The 17811-nt window shown below is 40.0% G+C and overlaps 1 protein-coding gene across 2 annotated transcripts in view; it reads right to left on the reverse strand.

The window, feature by feature from the left end:
- The window catches only part of LOC128705787 (ladderlectin), an 86070-nt gene that overhangs the window by 13428 nt on the left and 54831 nt on the right, over positions 1–17811 (reverse strand). For both annotated transcript variants that reach the window (XM_070092444.1, XM_070092435.1), the window contains exons 4-5: positions 12226–12276; positions 4090–4266 (exon numbers count right to left, since the gene is read on the reverse strand). In XM_070092444.1, coding sequence (XP_069948545.1) covers positions 4090–4266; positions 12226–12276 — 228 coding nt within the window. The remainder of the gene's footprint in view (positions 1–4089; positions 4267–12225; positions 12277–17811) is intronic.

Below are 17811 nucleotides of genomic sequence, written 5' to 3' on the forward strand. Positions count from 1 at the left end.
TGCTAGAAATACTTTTTACAATCCAAAAAGGGACAACCAGCCTTATTCAACTAAAAATATGTTGGTTCTCCCTTACCATGAAAACTTGGTTGATATGCCTTCTCTTCTTAAGACTTTTAATATTAAAGTTGTATTCAAAAATCTTGATACAGTAAAAAAACTTTTGATAAAGAATTCCCCCCAAAATGCTGATGATGGATGTGTCTATAAGATTCCTTGCAAAATTTGCGATAAAGTTTATTACGGTCAAACTGGTAAAAATCTCGAACAAAGATTAAAACAACATAAATATAGCATTAGAACTGGACAAGATTCCAATGCTCTATTTATTCATGTAAGAGATTTTAACCATCCAATTGATTTTCAAAAAGTTGAGAAAGTAGTATCAAGCAAGTCCATGGTCGACAGGAATATAATTGAATCTTGTTTCATAAAAAGCAGTTTTGACAATAATATGAATATTTCCTTTGGTTTAAGTAAATTAGATCCATTTATAATTAATAGAATTTGGGAAGAATTTAATAATACACTGGACAAATAATAATTTTTAAATTTTCTTGGGTAGAATAGTTTGTTGGTGAGTTGTGCAAAGGACCTTTCCAGTTGGGCCGGCGCGCGTCAGGTGTTTATCCGTTGTGGGATCTGATAGTGAGGTGTTGGCCAGACCCCTTATATAGCTTCCTTGGATGCTTTACTTTCATAGTTCCTTGATAATGTGAGTAGTCACGAAATCGCTTGGAATTTCTCTGAAGAAGTACTTCCTAACATCCCTGTGATTCAGCTGTGTCTTCAGCTTCCAACTGTGCCTCCTTGCTGCTGTGTCCCATCTCTGGAACATACTGTCTTTGTCCACCTTGTCAATTCCTCTCAGTATTTTGTATGTCGTTATCATGTCCCCCCAATCTCTCCTGTCCTCCAGTGTCGTCAGGTTGATTTCCCTTAACCTCTCCTCGTCGGACATACCTCTTAGCTCTGTAACTAGTCTTGTTGCAAACCTTTTCACTTTCTCTAGTTTCTTTACGTGCTTGGCTAGGTGTGGGTTCCAGACTGGTGATGCATACTCCAATATGGGCCTAAGGTACACGGTGTACAGGGTCCTGAACGATTCCTTATTAAGATATCGGAATGCTGCAGCAGTTATTTGGTTGATGTGCGCTTCAGGAGATATTCCTGGTGTTATACTCACCCCAAGATCTTTTTCCTTGAGTGAGGTTTGTAGTCTCTGGCCCCCTAAACTGTATTCCGTCTGCGGTTTTCTTTGCCCTTCCCCAATGTTCATGACTTTGCACTTGCTGTGTGTGTGTGTACTCACTTAGTTGAGGTTGCAGGGATCGAGTCCAAGCTCCTGGCCCCGCCTCTTCACTGGTCGCTACTAGGTCACTCTCCCTGAACCATGAGCTTTATCGTACCTCTGCTTAAAGCTATGTATGGATCCTGCCTCCACTACATCGCTTCCCAAACTATTCCACTTCCTGACTACTCTGTGACTGAAGAAATACTTCCTAACATCCCTTTGATTCATCTGTGTCTTCAGCTTCCAACTGTGTCCCCGTGTTTCTGTGTCCAGTCTCTGGAACATCCTGTCTTTGTCCACCTTGTCAATTCCTCTCAGTATTTTGTAAGTCGTTATCATGTCCCCCCTATCTCTCCTGTCCTCCAGTGTCGTCAGGTTGATTTCCCTTAACCTCTCCTCATAGGACATACCTCTTAATTCTGGGACTAGTCTTGTTGCAAACCTTTTCACTTTCTCTAGTTTCTTTACGTGCATGGCTAGGTGTGGGTTCCAAACTGGTGCCGCATACTCCAATATGGGCCTAACGTACACGGTGTACAGGGTCCTGAACGATTCCTTATTAAGGTGTCGGAATGCTGTCCTGAGGTTTGCCAGGCGCCCATATGCTGCAGCAGTTATTTGGTTGATGTGCGCTTCAGGAGATGTGCCTGGTGTTATACTCACCCCAAGATCTTTTTCCTTGAGTGAGGTTTGTAGTCTCTGACCCCCTAGACTGTACTCCGTCTGTGTGTGTGTGTATGTGTGTGTGTGCATGTATGTGTGTGTAAACAATCGCAGACTGGCGATCTTAACTATGCAAGACAAGCCACGGGGGGTTGGAAATCTTTAACTCTTTTCTGATGACACTGTGCTTTAGGGAGATTCTGAAATGAAGTTGCATCTGTTGGTGGATGAGTTTGGTAGGGTATGTAAAAGAAGAAAATTAAAAGTGAATATAGGAAAGAGTAATGTGATGAGGATAAAAGAATTAGGTAACGATAGATTAGATACCAGATTGCAGGGAGAGAGTAAGGAGGAGGTGAATGTGTTAGCAGATGGGTCTATGAAAGATGAAATGAATCGTACATGCTGAGAAGTTTTTCCACATGCAAACATAAAAGGTACTATCCTGTCCACGTGATGCATAAACTTGATATACTGAAAGGATTTAGAAGGGGTAAACCTGAAGAAATTTATCATGATTTAACAAAAATAAAAAAATCACTGCTTTACACATAACCAATGCACATACCAATATACATACCAATATACATACCAATTTCACTCTGCACAGTCGTTGATGTAGGAAGCAAAATTTTTGAAAATTTGATGCTAAACAGTAGAAGCTTTTTAAAGTTATTGGACCCATTCCAAGCATGTTGGAATGGGCACTTTAACATTGGTCAAAGTGCACCTGTGTTGACCAATAGTTCCATGAACACTTCACCACTGCAATGATCCAGGGCTAATTTTTTTAAATCAATCAGATCACACATTCTGAATTGATAAGCAAATGTTTAGAGGACGATAATAAAAAGAAATTTATTTAATTTCTCGCTCCTGTCATCCGCTATGTAACTATACTTGATTTGTCAATCGTCGTTTCAGTTTAGACACTAAAAGTTTTAGCTCCCCATATCATGTTTTGCATCAAATTTTACGATGATTGTCTCGTATCTTAAGACCACACAAAATAATTGTCTAGACAAATGATTGTTTGGACAAAATGATCGTCTGGATAATAAACTTACAGAGTTCTGTTCTACTTTTTGCAGTTCAAGAAATTCAGATTTTCCGAATCAAAATCCCAATTTCAGATTTTTTATCCTTTGAGATTGCTAGTTAGGTCTCTGGTCTAAATAACGTACAAGTTTTTTTTTCAAGTATCAATTACGTTACTTGGTATCTGTGTTTCAATGCTCTCGGTCACATTAACTTTTATATTATATATTGGATATATGAAACTCGCAAAGACATTTCAATGAACAAACTTTGGACACCTCACTGAGGTATCTGTTATGGTGAAACTAAAATATCTATTAAATAAATTTCCTACCGCGCAGAGAGAGTGTAGACTTCACTTCAGTATCCTGACGTACACACATCAGCTGCCCTTCCCTCGGTACATCATGTAGACTTTGTTAATGGATCTTTAAGAAAACTTACCTATTAAATAAGTAATGACTTCTACGTCACACTTATACTTACCATTCACTTCTTTATCCCCCTAACGAAAACTTCACTGTATGACCCATTAGGTTGAACCGTTTTTCAATAATAATAAAGTGTGGGGACAGTCATCATCCAGCCGAAAGCAGAAAACTTTATTAGTAAAACTAGTATTTTCTTGAGCTACTGGAGAAGAGGATTCAGCAGTATCTTACTACTGATCTTGTGTTGCAAGTGACGGGTTACAAGTTATTATACAGACAATTAGGTATACTCAACAAGATGTACCAAACAGATGAATATTACCATTGTCTGGTCACCTGTGGCATTTAACGTATCTGGAAATCGAATAAATCTGGCAGAAAACGGTCAGTGTTTGATGACTTGGGGCACCAAAAAAGGCTGGAAGATGTGAGTGTCTGGTGACCTATGACTCGAAACATAGTTGGAAGTAGGAAGAGTGTGTGATGCCCTTTGACACTAAACACAGTTGGAAAATATTAGCTTTTGGTGATCTATGACACTCAACACAGTTGAAATTTTTAAAACATTTCCTATCACCTTTTCCTAAACATGAAAAATTACTTTACACTGAAAATAATATCTGCGTTAGCCTTATTATAATAATATTGAGCGATACAACGTACCACTGTCGTGTATGTAACGGATGAGAGCAGAATACACCTCAGCGTTATTCAACTTGACCAGGTCACTGCCAATACTCATACAGTGGTTACGCATCGTGTCCCAGGAGCCAGTGTTCACTAAGTCAACATACATACAGCGTCCTCCAACCTCATAGAAGGGTGATGAGCAGCTCAAACCTGAAAACCACACTAAGTGAATTTTGGGGTATAAAATATAAGCCGGCCCATGTATGCATGCATGCACACACACACAAACACACACACACACACACACACACACACACACACACACACACACACACCAAAAAATGGGGGCAGAAAGCAAGAAGAGGCAGCTGCAAGCCATAGCTGCAGAGGCCAGGCTACAGAGCCTAGAAGATGAGCTGAAAATGCTGAAGCAGGATATAGAGCTAAAGAACTGAATGGGCATGGCATCAGGAGCAGGTACACCAATATCCAGTGAGGGGACCATAGTAAAGGAAGGGGATAAGATCTACAAAGACGCCCTATTAGGCCACAAAGACGTCCACGAAATGTTGAGGAGTGATAGTGGCATGCCGTTGGATACAGAGACAATTGTAAGTGAGGGGATTGCAGGTAGAGAAGGTGATAGGTCTTCTGCAGAGGCTCTATCAGGCCACCGAGAGATTCAAGAAATGATAAGGAAAGCAGTAATGGTGATGCTTAAATCAGACCCAGAAACGAGGCAGGAAAACTAATGGGAAGAGAGATTAGTTTTTATTCATGGGATTCAGGAGGCCGAAGGGAGGACATATGAAGAAAGACAACAGGGGAAAGAAAAAAGAGATTGAAAATATCACCAAACAGCAGAGGAGGACATGACTGAGCTGTTAAATTTTACAGAGAAGCGGCGCATACTTATGGGGAAAATATCGACTAGCCAAATTGATTTTCAGGAAGAAAAACGTGCGAAACAGGGTTCTGAAGCAGGAACTACAGCTAAAAAGAACAACAAAATACAAGTTGGTGTATTTTGACTGCGACAAAACGTAAACAGAACAGATAATGTTTATTCCGTTAAAATGTTTGCCACCAACTGTGCATGGGCGAGACATCCAGAGACCTCCAAACGCATATTTCAGAGCAACAGAATGGATGATTTGAGGAATGTCTGTATTTTACACTGAAACTTCCACAACAATTTAATCAACAAAAGAGATGCTCATCGCCAGAGAAGAATACACTCAGTGTCTCAGGGTCTTGGAATCATCACTCGCCTGTATATCCATCATTTTCAACCAGAAGAATGGCATTTACAACATAGCTGAACCTCTTGGCCAGGTGTGGGTTCCAAACTGGTGCTGCATACTCTGATAAGGGCCTGACATACACGGTGTACAGAGGCTTGAATAGTGTTATGATACACCATACCCCCGGCCGGGATTGAACCCGCGGTCATAGAGTCTCAATCCCGGCCGGGGGTATGGTTTATTTGCAATCGTGTCATTACGATTTCTTGAGTCGTGTTATGATACTGATGTATTGGAACGCTATTCGTAGGTTTGCGAGGCGCCCATATGCTACAGCAATTATCTGGTTGATGTGCGCCTCAGGAAGACCCAACAGTTAAGAGAGACAAGGCTACAGGCAGGTTGGGGTACCCAGAGTCGGGAAAACTCGCAAAAACAACCAACTCTAGAATCACCCTCAGTTTGTCGCAACCGTATAAATCAACCACAAACAGACCACACTCTGCACTCACAGGAAATTCCCTCCCAGCACAAACCCCACCTACACAGCAGCCTCCCATAGTATCCTGCCACTCCCTCTGCCCAGACCAACCCCCCCAGATTAAAATTTTGGAAAAGGAGCTGAAAGTATGGTACACCAACGCAGATGAAATAACGAATAAGTGTGAGGAATGGCACGAGAGAATCATGGAGGCATCCCTAGGAATGATAATTGACGCGATCTTTCCATCGGCTATTAGATCATGAGAAAAGATAGAGGGAACAAAGGGGGAGGAGGAGTTGCACTACTCGTCAAAAACCAGAGAAGTTGGAATAAGTGGCCAGCAGGGAAGCAAGGGAGTAACATAGTAGGAACACTTCAGACTGGGGGTTCCAAGGTGGTGACTGCAGTGATGTATATCCTGCCACTGAATACCAGGAGGCCTTGACAAGAGGACGATAAGAGCAACAGAGCAATGGTTGATACACTAGTTAAGGTTGTCAGAAGGGCCCACATGGGCAGTGCAAAGTCACTAGTTGTGTGTGATTTCAGTCACAAGGAGAATGACTGGGAAAACCTGGAGCCACACTTGCAACCAGAAACATGGAGGGCCAAGATGATGGAGGTGGTACTGAAAAACCTCATGCATCAACATATCAGGAACACTTCCAGAGAGAGAGGTTAGGACGAACAAGCAAGGTTGGACATAACATTCACCTTCAGCAGCTCAAACATTAGGGACATCACATATGAAAGGCCCTTCGGTCCTGAGCATCGAATGCACTGTAGATCAAAAAATGGATAGGGAAGCAGCACAAACAGGACAGAATTCAAACTATAACAGGGGGACTACACAAGCATGAGGAATTTCTTATATAAGGTACAGTTGGAAAGAGTACTGATGGGAAAAACAGTAAAGAAAATGATGAAATATATGATCACACAATGCAAAGAGGAGCAGAAGAGGTTCGTACCCGAGGGCAACAGAAAGAATGGGAAGACCAGAACGAGCACATGGTTCTCCCAAAGGTGTAGAGAGGCCAGAACTAAGTGTGCCATATATTGAAAAAGTATAGAATACAAAGGACCCAGGAAAATAAGGAATTTAGTCGAAGAACCAGAAAGGTATATACATGGGTAAGGAGGGAGGCAACCCAGCGGCAATACAAGAATGGCATAGCATCTATAGCCAAATCTGACCCAAAGCTGTTGTACAGCCGCATCAGTAGGAAAACAACAGTCAAGGAACAAGTAGTCATGCTGAGAAAGGAAGGAGGAGAGATCACAAGAAACGGCCAGGAATTGTGTGAAGAGCTCAACATGACATTTGTAGAAATATTATCAGTGAAGACAGAAAGTACTCGAGATAACCGGAATGGTAGGGTACACCAACAAGCGCTGGACATACTACACACAACTGAGGAGGAAGTGAAGAGGCTGCTAAGTGAACTAGATACCTCAAAGGCGATCGAATCAAACATCACTCCATGGGTCCTGTGAGAGGGAGCAGAGGCACAGTGTGAGCCACCAACAACTATCTGTAACACTATCAAAACAGGGCAACTACCTGAGGTGTGGAAGACAGCAAATGTATCCCAGTTTTTCAGAAAGGAGACAGACAGGTATCATTCAACCACAGACCAGTGTCACTGACATGTATAGTATGCAAGTCATGGAGAAACTTCTCAGGAGATGGGTGGTAAAGTACCTAGTATGGAATGAGCTTATTCACGATAATCACAACGGTTTCAGGGAAGGGAAATCCTGTTTCACAAACCTGATGGAGTTTTACGACAAGATGATAGAAGACAAAGTTTTGCACAAGAAACTAGTGCAAAAGCGAGAAAAGCAGGCAGGAACAACAGGAAAAGCACTGTAATGGATCAGAGAATACCTGTCAGGAGGTAAACTGCGAGTGATGGTACATGATAAGGTGTCACAGGTGGTGCCTGTGACGAGTGGGGTTCCACAAGTGTCAGGTCTAGGACCCGTGCTGTTTCTGGTATATGTGAATAACACGGCGGAAGGGATAGATTCAGAGGTATTCCTGTCTGCAGACGATGTGAAACTAATGCGGAGAATTCAAACGGATGAGAATCCGGTAGGACTACAAAGGGATCCGAACAGGCTGCAAGCCGGGTCCAACAACTGGCTCCTGGAGTTTAATCCCAACAAGAGCAAAGTCGTGAAGATTGGGGAGCGTAAAAACTAGATTGCAGACGGAGTACAGGCTACTGAATCAAAGGCTGTGCGAGGGAAAAGTTCAACAGAGAGGAGTAGCGAGCGAGTATATGGTAACGATAGTTTGATTGCCGGCTGCTTGTCAAGGTAGGGTCGGTCTAGCTCCCGCTATCCCCCCCCCCTTTCTCCCCACCCCGAAAGGTGACATGTGGGGCTCCAGCCAAACAGTGATCACTCGACTCACAGCTCCCAGCACAACTGTAAGTAAAAGCCTACTCCTGTTCTAGTGGACTTGTTGATTGAAAGCTTCACTTTTGACAAATAATAAACTTAGTCCTTTCAACCTTGATCTCCATGTTAGATGTTTTGATAATCACCACGTCTTTTAGATATTGTACCTACCATGGAGAGTGATTTCTTAAGCAGTGGGTAACCTGTTTCTCTTTCCAGTTGGAATGACAGATTGGGTCACCTGCCAACCAACGAGAAGTGTTGAAGGAGAAGGACTTTTGCAAAAGTCCGGAGACGTCACTTTATGATCGACCTACCTTTATTAACTGTAGACGACAGCAAACAACCCCTCATCTTTGTAGTGGTAAAGAACCTGCTTTATTGTCATCTGGACTGACTATTCAAGGTTATAGACTCTGTGAAGAACTAGCTGTTGGGTTGTCACCAACATCTGTGACCCTCCCCCTCACATCATCAGTAACGGCTACAATTTCTAGAAGACGGTGTCAATCTCCACCAGACACCCCAGTGTATATATTAGCGTTGAATTCAAATGTCATTTTTTCATTTCATTTTTCATTTTTCTTTCAAATAGGATACACCTTCATGTTTCACTTTTTTATCTTTGCATTAATAAATAATGAAGTGTTTATCTTTGTAAATTATTTCTTTTTCTATTCATTAATTTTCCTGAGGAGGAGCCAGCCTTGGTAATACTGTCTGAAGTTGTTACAGGGCTGAGTAAGTCTTCACAAGCTGCAAACTTCATTCACGGGAAAGGATCATGGGTTGAGAATTATACGGGGCACTTCTCCAACTGACTGCTGCAAAATATGGGCTCCAGGCAAACCTAAGAATAGTTTTTCGACAACTGAGTAAGGAGTCATTCAATACACCGTACACCGTGTGCGTCAGGTCTATACTGGAGTATGTAGCACCAGTATGAAACCCACACTTTGTTAAACACGTCAAGAAATTAGAGAAAGTGCAAAGACTTGCAACAAGATTTGTCCCAGAGCTAAGGAGCATGTCTTTCGAAGAGAAGTTAAAGGAAATTAAGCTGAAGACAGTGGAGGACAGGAGGGATAGAGAGGACATGATAACGGCACATAAAATACTGAAGGGAATTAACAAGATGGATAGGGGCAGAATGTTTCAGAGATGACACATAGCAACAAGGGGTCACAATTGGAAGCTGAAAACTCGGATGAGTCACAGGGATGTTAAGAAATATTTTTGCAGTCATAACGTTGTCAGGAAGAGGAACTATCTGGAGAGTAATGTAGTGTAGTGTAGGAAGAGGTACGATAAAGCTCATGGAGCTGAAAGAGTGGACCTAGTGGCGAGCAGTGAACAGGAGAGGCCAGGAGTTGTGACTCGATTCCTGCAATCACAAATAGATGAGTACAAACAGGTGAGTACACACGCAAACACACTCACGAGTACTCACACATGCTTATATATATTAAGAACTTTCGCACAAAGTACGCAGTACTATGTACACCTTGCCAGAGGTGGGCAGATTGATCTTTAAATTTTTAATCAATAAAACACAAAGAATAATGGTAAACACAGTTACGTCGGAGGCTGCCACAATGCAAGCTCTGATATACAAGGTACAGTACTCCCCTAATCATCTTCTTTTTCCTCATAACAGAGATATAAACTGTAGCACCGTGTCTTCCTTTGCTGACGATACTAGAATCTGTATGTGTGTCTTCCAATGAGGACACGGTAAATCTCAAAGAGAGTATAAACCAAGTTTTCCAGTGGGTCACGGTGAACAATATGGTGTTCAATGAAGACAAATTTCAGTTATTCCGTAATGGAAAACTTTAGGAAATAAGAATTAGAATGAAGAATGCTACAAACTTTAACCACACAATAGAACGAAAACATAATGTGAAGGACTTAAGAGTGTTAAGGACCACAGTAGTTTCACTATAAGGTGGATAATGAGAACTTTTCATACATGGGATGCCATGGTTGAAATGATCCATTTCCAGTCACTTCTTCTCTCTAGGCTGGAATACTACTGTACACTAACAGCATCACTCTAGGCAGGTGAAATCGCCGATCTAGAGAATGAACTAAGTACCTTCACTGCACGTATAATTTCAGTCAAGCATCTTAATTACTGGAACGTTTGAAATTCCTTAACATGAACTTCCTGGAGCGTAAGCGAGAAGATACATTATAATCCACACCTAAAAAATACTAGAGGGACTAGTTCTAAATCTGCGCAGAGAAATCATTCCTTACGAAAGCAAAAGAACAGGCAGATATTGCAACATACCCCTAATGAAAAACAGAGCTGCAATGAGTACACTGAGAGAAACCACAATAAGTGTTCTCCCAGCTTAAGGGGAATTAGTAACAGACCCCTGGCTGCCTTCAACAGGGACCTGGCTGCCTTCAACAGGGACCTGGACATATACCTAAAGTCAGTCTCTGGTCAGCCAGGCTGTGGTTGCGTATGGCCAGCAGTAACAGCTTGAGGCCCTGATCCACCATGAGTCGTGGTCAAGGACAGGGTCGCGGGGAACGACCCCCAGGTAGACCCCTGTTAGGTTATAAGTAATTACTGAGGATGGAACTAAGAAATACAAATCTAGAAGTGACATGATTAGTCAGGAATTATTCTCGTTTGAAGGACCTTAGGATAGAAGGCAGTGGCCAAGTAGCTGATATATTCACGACTCAAGGATCCCCAGTGAAGTTGTTACAGTAATCTACAATCTCTAACTTTACACCAGAAGTGGAAAACGAGACAACACAAAACATTTAAAGAGAAAACATGTTCCATCAGGTACTGGAAACTGTACACAACATGGAAGTAGGTGAGAAAACTTATGAGTTCCTGGATTACTTTAAAATCAAATTGACCTGTCAAAATAACAACATAGATTCTGTATGTAGGAAAAGAAGCAGTATCTGAAGCAATAATTAAACTCTGTAGATATTCAGCTAAAATTTATATAATATATATATATATATATATATATATATATATATATATATATATATATATATATATATATATATATATATATATATATATATATATATATATATATATATATATATATATATATATATATATATATATATATATATATATATATATATATATATATATATATATATATATATATAAGTCGTGCCGAATATGTAAAACTGGTCAATTAGCAAGAACTTATTTAAAATTAAGTTCTTTCTAAAATTTTCTCTTATACGTTTAAAGATATATTTTTTTCATTAATGTTAATGTAAAAAATTATAATTTTGCATCAAAAGAATCTTAGAAAACTTACCTAACCTTATTATAACAAGAACAATTTATTTTAGCCTAACCCAACTAAATATATTTTAGATTTGTTTACAATAATTTAATACTAAACAAACACAATCAAATATATTTTTTTCGTTAGGTTCAGAATGATTTTGGCGAAATTATTGCATACACAAATTTTCGCTTGTCCTATATGGCAAGATGAGCGTTGCTATTTAAGCCAAGATCGCAAGTTCTGCCTATTCGACACGACATATATATATATATATATATATATATATATATATATATATATATATATATATATATATATATATATATATATATATATATATATTCTGTGTATATATAAGTAATGAATGTCAGTAGACATACTAATATGTTTTTTAATACAGATTGAGAATTAACCCAATGTCTGAGACAAACTATTTAATGTACCATATCCCTAAATCATAGATAATGAAATCCTTTTTAAAAAATAGAGATTAATTTTTGTTGATAAATTGATAATACTTCTGTACAGAATCTCGTGCATAAAATTTGTGGATAATTATCTAGTCAATAGTTTAACAAAAACAAACTGATTTCAGTATTGAACCAAAAGGGCCGAGAAGCCAACTTAGGTGGTCTATTCTTTTCAAGAAAAGAATAAACAAAATACTTAAGATTTATCAATTTATGTGCACTAGGGAATAAAATCAGTTCAATGACCTTACTACCAAAAAAAAATTATTACTGACCATCGTTCGCAGTCGAGGCATTTTTCATTTCAGCTTTGGAAGCAACAGCTCCTGAGAGAGAGAAAGGGAGAATCGAAAATTAACTTAAAAAAAAGTATCTGTACATGATATTTATTCCTATGAATTGTGTATTGACTTTGAAATATAAGACAAATATTAAAACACATAAATTTGCTGTCAATATAAAGTGTATACTTAGAATTAAAGTAGGACAAGTATGTCAGGAAGAAAAACCCAACAAGACGGGAAGATGAAACTACCACTAACATAACAACCGGTGACAAACAAGAACCAGACCTCAACCAGTATATCAACATGTAAGGAACATGAGATTAAGACACATGTGCAACATCTGGGTATCTTTATTGTAGACGTTTCGCCATCCAGTGGCTTTATCAATACAAATTCTAGGACATAACTTGAAGACAGTAGAACTATGTACAGAAGATGAGGTATTATATACCATTCGTACACAACTTGTCAGACACTGCAACATCATGGAATCTTAATTCTGAGGACATGTACATAACCTTCACGACTACGACAACTACTACTACAACTAACTCATTTCTTTGGGAAGGACCTACTTCCACTGGGGAATCCCGCCTACCAGTGAATATGCCCTCGTCTGCTACACCTGACGTTACTATATAAGCGCCAGGATCCTTTCTTCTGCTTCAGAATCTCCACGACTATGGTGCTCTTCGCACCTACTCCTAGGTTGAGGGACTGATTACCTCATCTTCTGTACATAGTTCTACTGTCTTCAAGTTATGTCCTAGAATTTGTATTGATAAAGCCACTGGATGGCGAAACGTCTACAATAAAGATACCCAGATGTTGCACATGTGTCTTAATCTCATCTTGTCGGTATTATATACCATTCGTACACAAGTAAGGAACATACATGGACCAGACCAACAATTATATAAACAGTGACAATTGAGGAAAGATGACGACCAACACCAGTATTTCATTAAGCAGTGACAGGAGAATCAAACTTCAATGAACATATTTCCAAACTGTGACACACAGGTACAGAAGTACCACCAGAATATTAACAAGGAGTGACCCAAAGTGCAGACCATTTACAGTATATCACAAAGAAGTGACACACAACACAGGAGGTGCAGGTCACCATCAGAACAATGTTACAAATGATAAATAATACCAACAAAGTTAATAGACTGATTACAACATCTACATCACCACTTCATCTTCCTGTAAGCACATCAATAAATATTCCTAGTTTTTTCCTTGTGATTTACTCCAAGCTATCAGTGTATCAAAAGTAAGTGACACATTAGTGACGAGGTTTGGACAATGGCCACGAACGAACGACTAATGGTTCAGTCAGTCACCAGCTTATCAAGAGTTAGTGACACACAAGACTGAAAGTTCGAACCCCACCATTAAATTATTAATCAGTGACCCACAAGACTGAAGATTTGAATCACCACCAGTAAATCCGTAACACAAGACGAAAAGTTCAGATCATCAGCAAATCAACATTCAGTGATGAATTGCTGAAGGTTGAGGCCACCACCAGTAAATCTAGAAGCAGTGACATACAGTCCTTCATAATTGCACAAACTAGCCAGAAGGATCAGACCACCACAAGCAGTAACCCTCAAGACTTGAAAACAAGACACGCAGTGACTTACAGCGATCAAATCTCAAGTATATCAGTAGCCAGTAACTCTCATAAATTTACAACCAGAGCCTTACAAATAAATAAAAAAAAGTGACCTAGAAAGACCAAAATGTAACCAATTTATCAAAACACAGTGACACACAAGGATCAGAGCAGCATCAATATAGCTATGAAAAATTTTGATAATTTTAACATAAGAACATAAGAAAGAAGGAACACTGCAACAGGCCTACTGACCCATGCGGAGCAGGTCCATGTGCCCCCCAGATAAGCCCAATGACCCCCCCCCCGGATAAGCTCAATGACCCCCCCCCCCCCAGTCTGGTCACCTCTACTCAAGGATGGAGCACGGCACCAGACCCAGCAGCACAAGCTAATCAGGTCCAACTCACACCCACCCACATCCACTCATGTATTTATCTAGCCTACTTTTAAAACTACACAACGTTTAAGCCTCAACAACTGTACTCGGGAGTTTGTTCCACTCATCCACAACTTTATTACCAAACCAGTGCTTTCCTATATCCTTCCTGAATCTGAATTTTTCCAACTTGAAACCATTGCTGCGAGCCCTGTCTTGGCTGGAAATTTTCAGCACGCTATTTACATCCCCTTCATTTATTCCCATTTTCCATTTATACACCTCGATCATATTCCCCCTAATTCTACGCGTTTCGAGAGAGTGCAGATTCAGGGCCCTCAGTCTATCCTCATAGGTAAGATTTCTGATACATGGGATCGTCTTTGTCATCCTCCTCTGTACGTTTTCGAGAGCATTTACATCCATTCTGTAATACGGTGACCAGAACTGAGCAGCATAGTCTAAATGAGGCCTAACCAAGGATATATAGAGTTGGAGAACAACCTGAGGACTTCTATTATTTATACTTCTAGATATGAAGCCAAGAATTCTGTTAGCTTTATTGCGAACACTAATGCACTGTTGTCTTGGTTTTAGATTACTGCTAACCAGAACTCCTAAATCCTTTCTCGCAATCAGTAGTATTAAGATCTTCATTATTTAGTTTATATGTGGCATGGTTATTTAACTGTCCAACATTTAGAATTTTGCATCTGCCACTTCTCCGACCATTGCATCAGTCTATTCAATTCATCCTGGAGTGCTCTAGTGTCCTCATTAGAATGAAATGGACGGCCTATTTTGGTGTCATCAGCAAATTTGCTTATGTCGCTATTTATTCCCTCATCTATTTCGCTTATGTAAATTGTGAACAACAACGGGCCCAACACTGACCCCTGAGGAACACCGCTTGTGACGTGCCCCCATTCTGATTTCTCCCCATTTATGCAAACTCTCTGCTGCCTGTTTATCAGCCATGCCTCTACCCAGGAAAAAATTTCTCCTCCCATTCCGTGTGCCTTACGTTTCCTCAATAGCCTCTGATGTGGAACTCTATTGAAAGCCTTACTGAAGTCCATACACACAATATCATATTCATTACCATGATCTACCTCCTCAAACACCTTAGTGAAAAAAGTTAGTAAATTCGTAAGACAGGAACGCCCCTTTGTAAAACAGTGTTGAGATTCATTACTCAATCTGTGCCTATCAAGATGGCTACGAATTGCTTCGCAAATTATTGATTCCATAAATTTTCCCACTATGGAGGTAAGGCTTATTGGTCTATAGTTCGAAGCAAAGGACCTGTCACCTGCCTTGTAAATAGGTATTACATTTGCCATTTTCCACTTATCAGGCACTATGCCAGATTGTAGTGATATGTTAAAAAGATTAGCCAAAGGTATGCTAAGTTCCTCTTTACATTCCTTTAACACCCTTGCAAACAGTTCATCAGGGCCTGGGGATTTGTTAGGTTTTAGTTTCTCTATTTGTCTGAGGACCATGTCACTAGTTACCGCAATCGTACGTAGTTTATTACCCTGTTCTACATAATCTATTATTTCAGGAATATCGCTAGTATTTTCCTGGGTGAAAACTGAGAGGAAGTAGGTATTGAGAATTTCACACATATCCTTATCACTGTCAGTGATCTGACAAGAGTTACTCTTAAGTGGGCCAATCTTGTCCCTAATCTTACTTCTGTATACCTGAAAGAACCCTTTTGGGTTAGTCTTTGAATCCCTTGCGACCTTAGCCTCATAATCCCCTTTTTGCTTTTCTTATTCCTATTGTTCATCCATTTGGGATCATTTTTGTTAGATCTAATTTCCCTATTCGGAACAAAAGTTGTCTGGGCAGCTAGAACTATGCTCTGAAAAACGTCATATTGGCAACCAAGATCACCTACCTGATCCATAGTCAGGACATCCCAATTTAGCCCACCCAGGTAATTTTTCAGTCTCATGAAGTCGGCCAAGCAAAAACCTGGGACAGAGATTTGATTGCAGTTATCTGGGTAATTCCATGACATATTGAAACTAAGTGATTTGTGATCACTTTCCCCAAGTTCATCATTAACTTCAAGATTATTAATTAGTGAATCTTTGTTGGCAAGAACCAAGTCAAGCAGATTGTTTCCTCTAGTTGGTTCTGTCACAACCTGTTCTTAAAAGCAATCCTGAACTGTATCAAGAAAGTCACTAGACTCAAGATTTTCTGTCATATTGTTCCAATCAATTAGTCTGAAGTTAAAATCTCCCATTATCACAACATTTTCATATCTAGATGTCTTATGAATTTCATCCCATAACAGCTTACTGCACTCCCTATTAAGGTTTGGGGGCCTATAAATCACACCCAAAATCAATTTCTCGCGTCCCTCGAGAAACTGTAGCCAAACGGATTGTGTGTTCAATGTTTCTAATCTTATATCATGTCTAAGACAACAATTTAATTTTTTTCTGACATACATCGCCACTCCACCACCCTTCCTGTTGACCCTATCAGTGTGGAATAGTTTATAACCCTGTATGTTGCATTCGGAAGGCATTTCTCTGTCTTTCAGGTTGAACCAGGTCTCTGTTATACCAATAATATCTATATCACCTGTACTTGCAAGTAATCTTAGCTCATCTATCTTATTTCTTAGACTCCTACTAATTGTATAATAAACCCTAAGGGAGCTAGTCGCTCGTTGCTCTCTACTATCTTTTTTTGTTTGTTGATCAATTGATTTGCCATTACTAGCAACTTTATTTTGAATATTGTCTTTTAAACATATCCCTGAGGTATCCCGGTAATAACTGCTGTTTTTAACCCTAATTCTGCAGCCTGATTGTTTCCCACAAACACCCATACCTCTGTAATCTATCAGTTTAAATTCCTAGACAAGTCATCAATTACCCTCTCAATTGAATTGGCTAATGCAACCACTCCATCCCCAGAGAGATGAACCCCATCCCTTGCATACATATCACGTTTGCCAAAGAATAGGTCCCAGTTATCAATGAATGGGATTGCAAGTTCCTTGCAGTACCTGTCTAGCCAGCAATTTATACCAATTGCCCTAGACATCCATTCATTGCCCACTCTCTTTCTAGGCAAGATGCTACATATGACTGGGATCCCTCCCTTAGACCTAACTACTTCTATGGCTGACCTGTACTTATCCAGTAGCTCCTCTCTCCTGCCCTTCCCAATGTCATTACCCATAGCACTAAGACAGATAATGGGCTTGTTCCCATTACCTGCCATAATATTATCCAACCTGCTGACTATGTCACCAACACCAGCTCCAGGAAGGCACACTCTCTGTCTGACCTTTCTGTCTCTGTTACAAAATGCACGGTCCATATATCTTACCTGAGAATCGCCTACTATTAAAATATTCTTACCTTGATTAGCAGGGGAATCAGTGGTACCTTCAACCTCACTAACCATTGAAGTACACTCGTCTTGGAGAACAGAGAATCGATTTCCTACCTTCACATCTTCTCTATTAACTCTCCTCATCTTCCTTCTTCCTGAAGTGTGAACCACTTGCCACTTAAAGCGGTTGCCACTATCACTG

The sequence above is a fragment of the Cherax quadricarinatus genome, chromosome 3 (assembly GCF_038502225.1).
Source record: "Cherax quadricarinatus isolate ZL_2023a chromosome 3, ASM3850222v1, whole genome shotgun sequence".
Classification (NCBI taxonomy): domain Eukaryota; kingdom Metazoa; phylum Arthropoda; class Malacostraca; order Decapoda; family Parastacidae; genus Cherax; species Cherax quadricarinatus.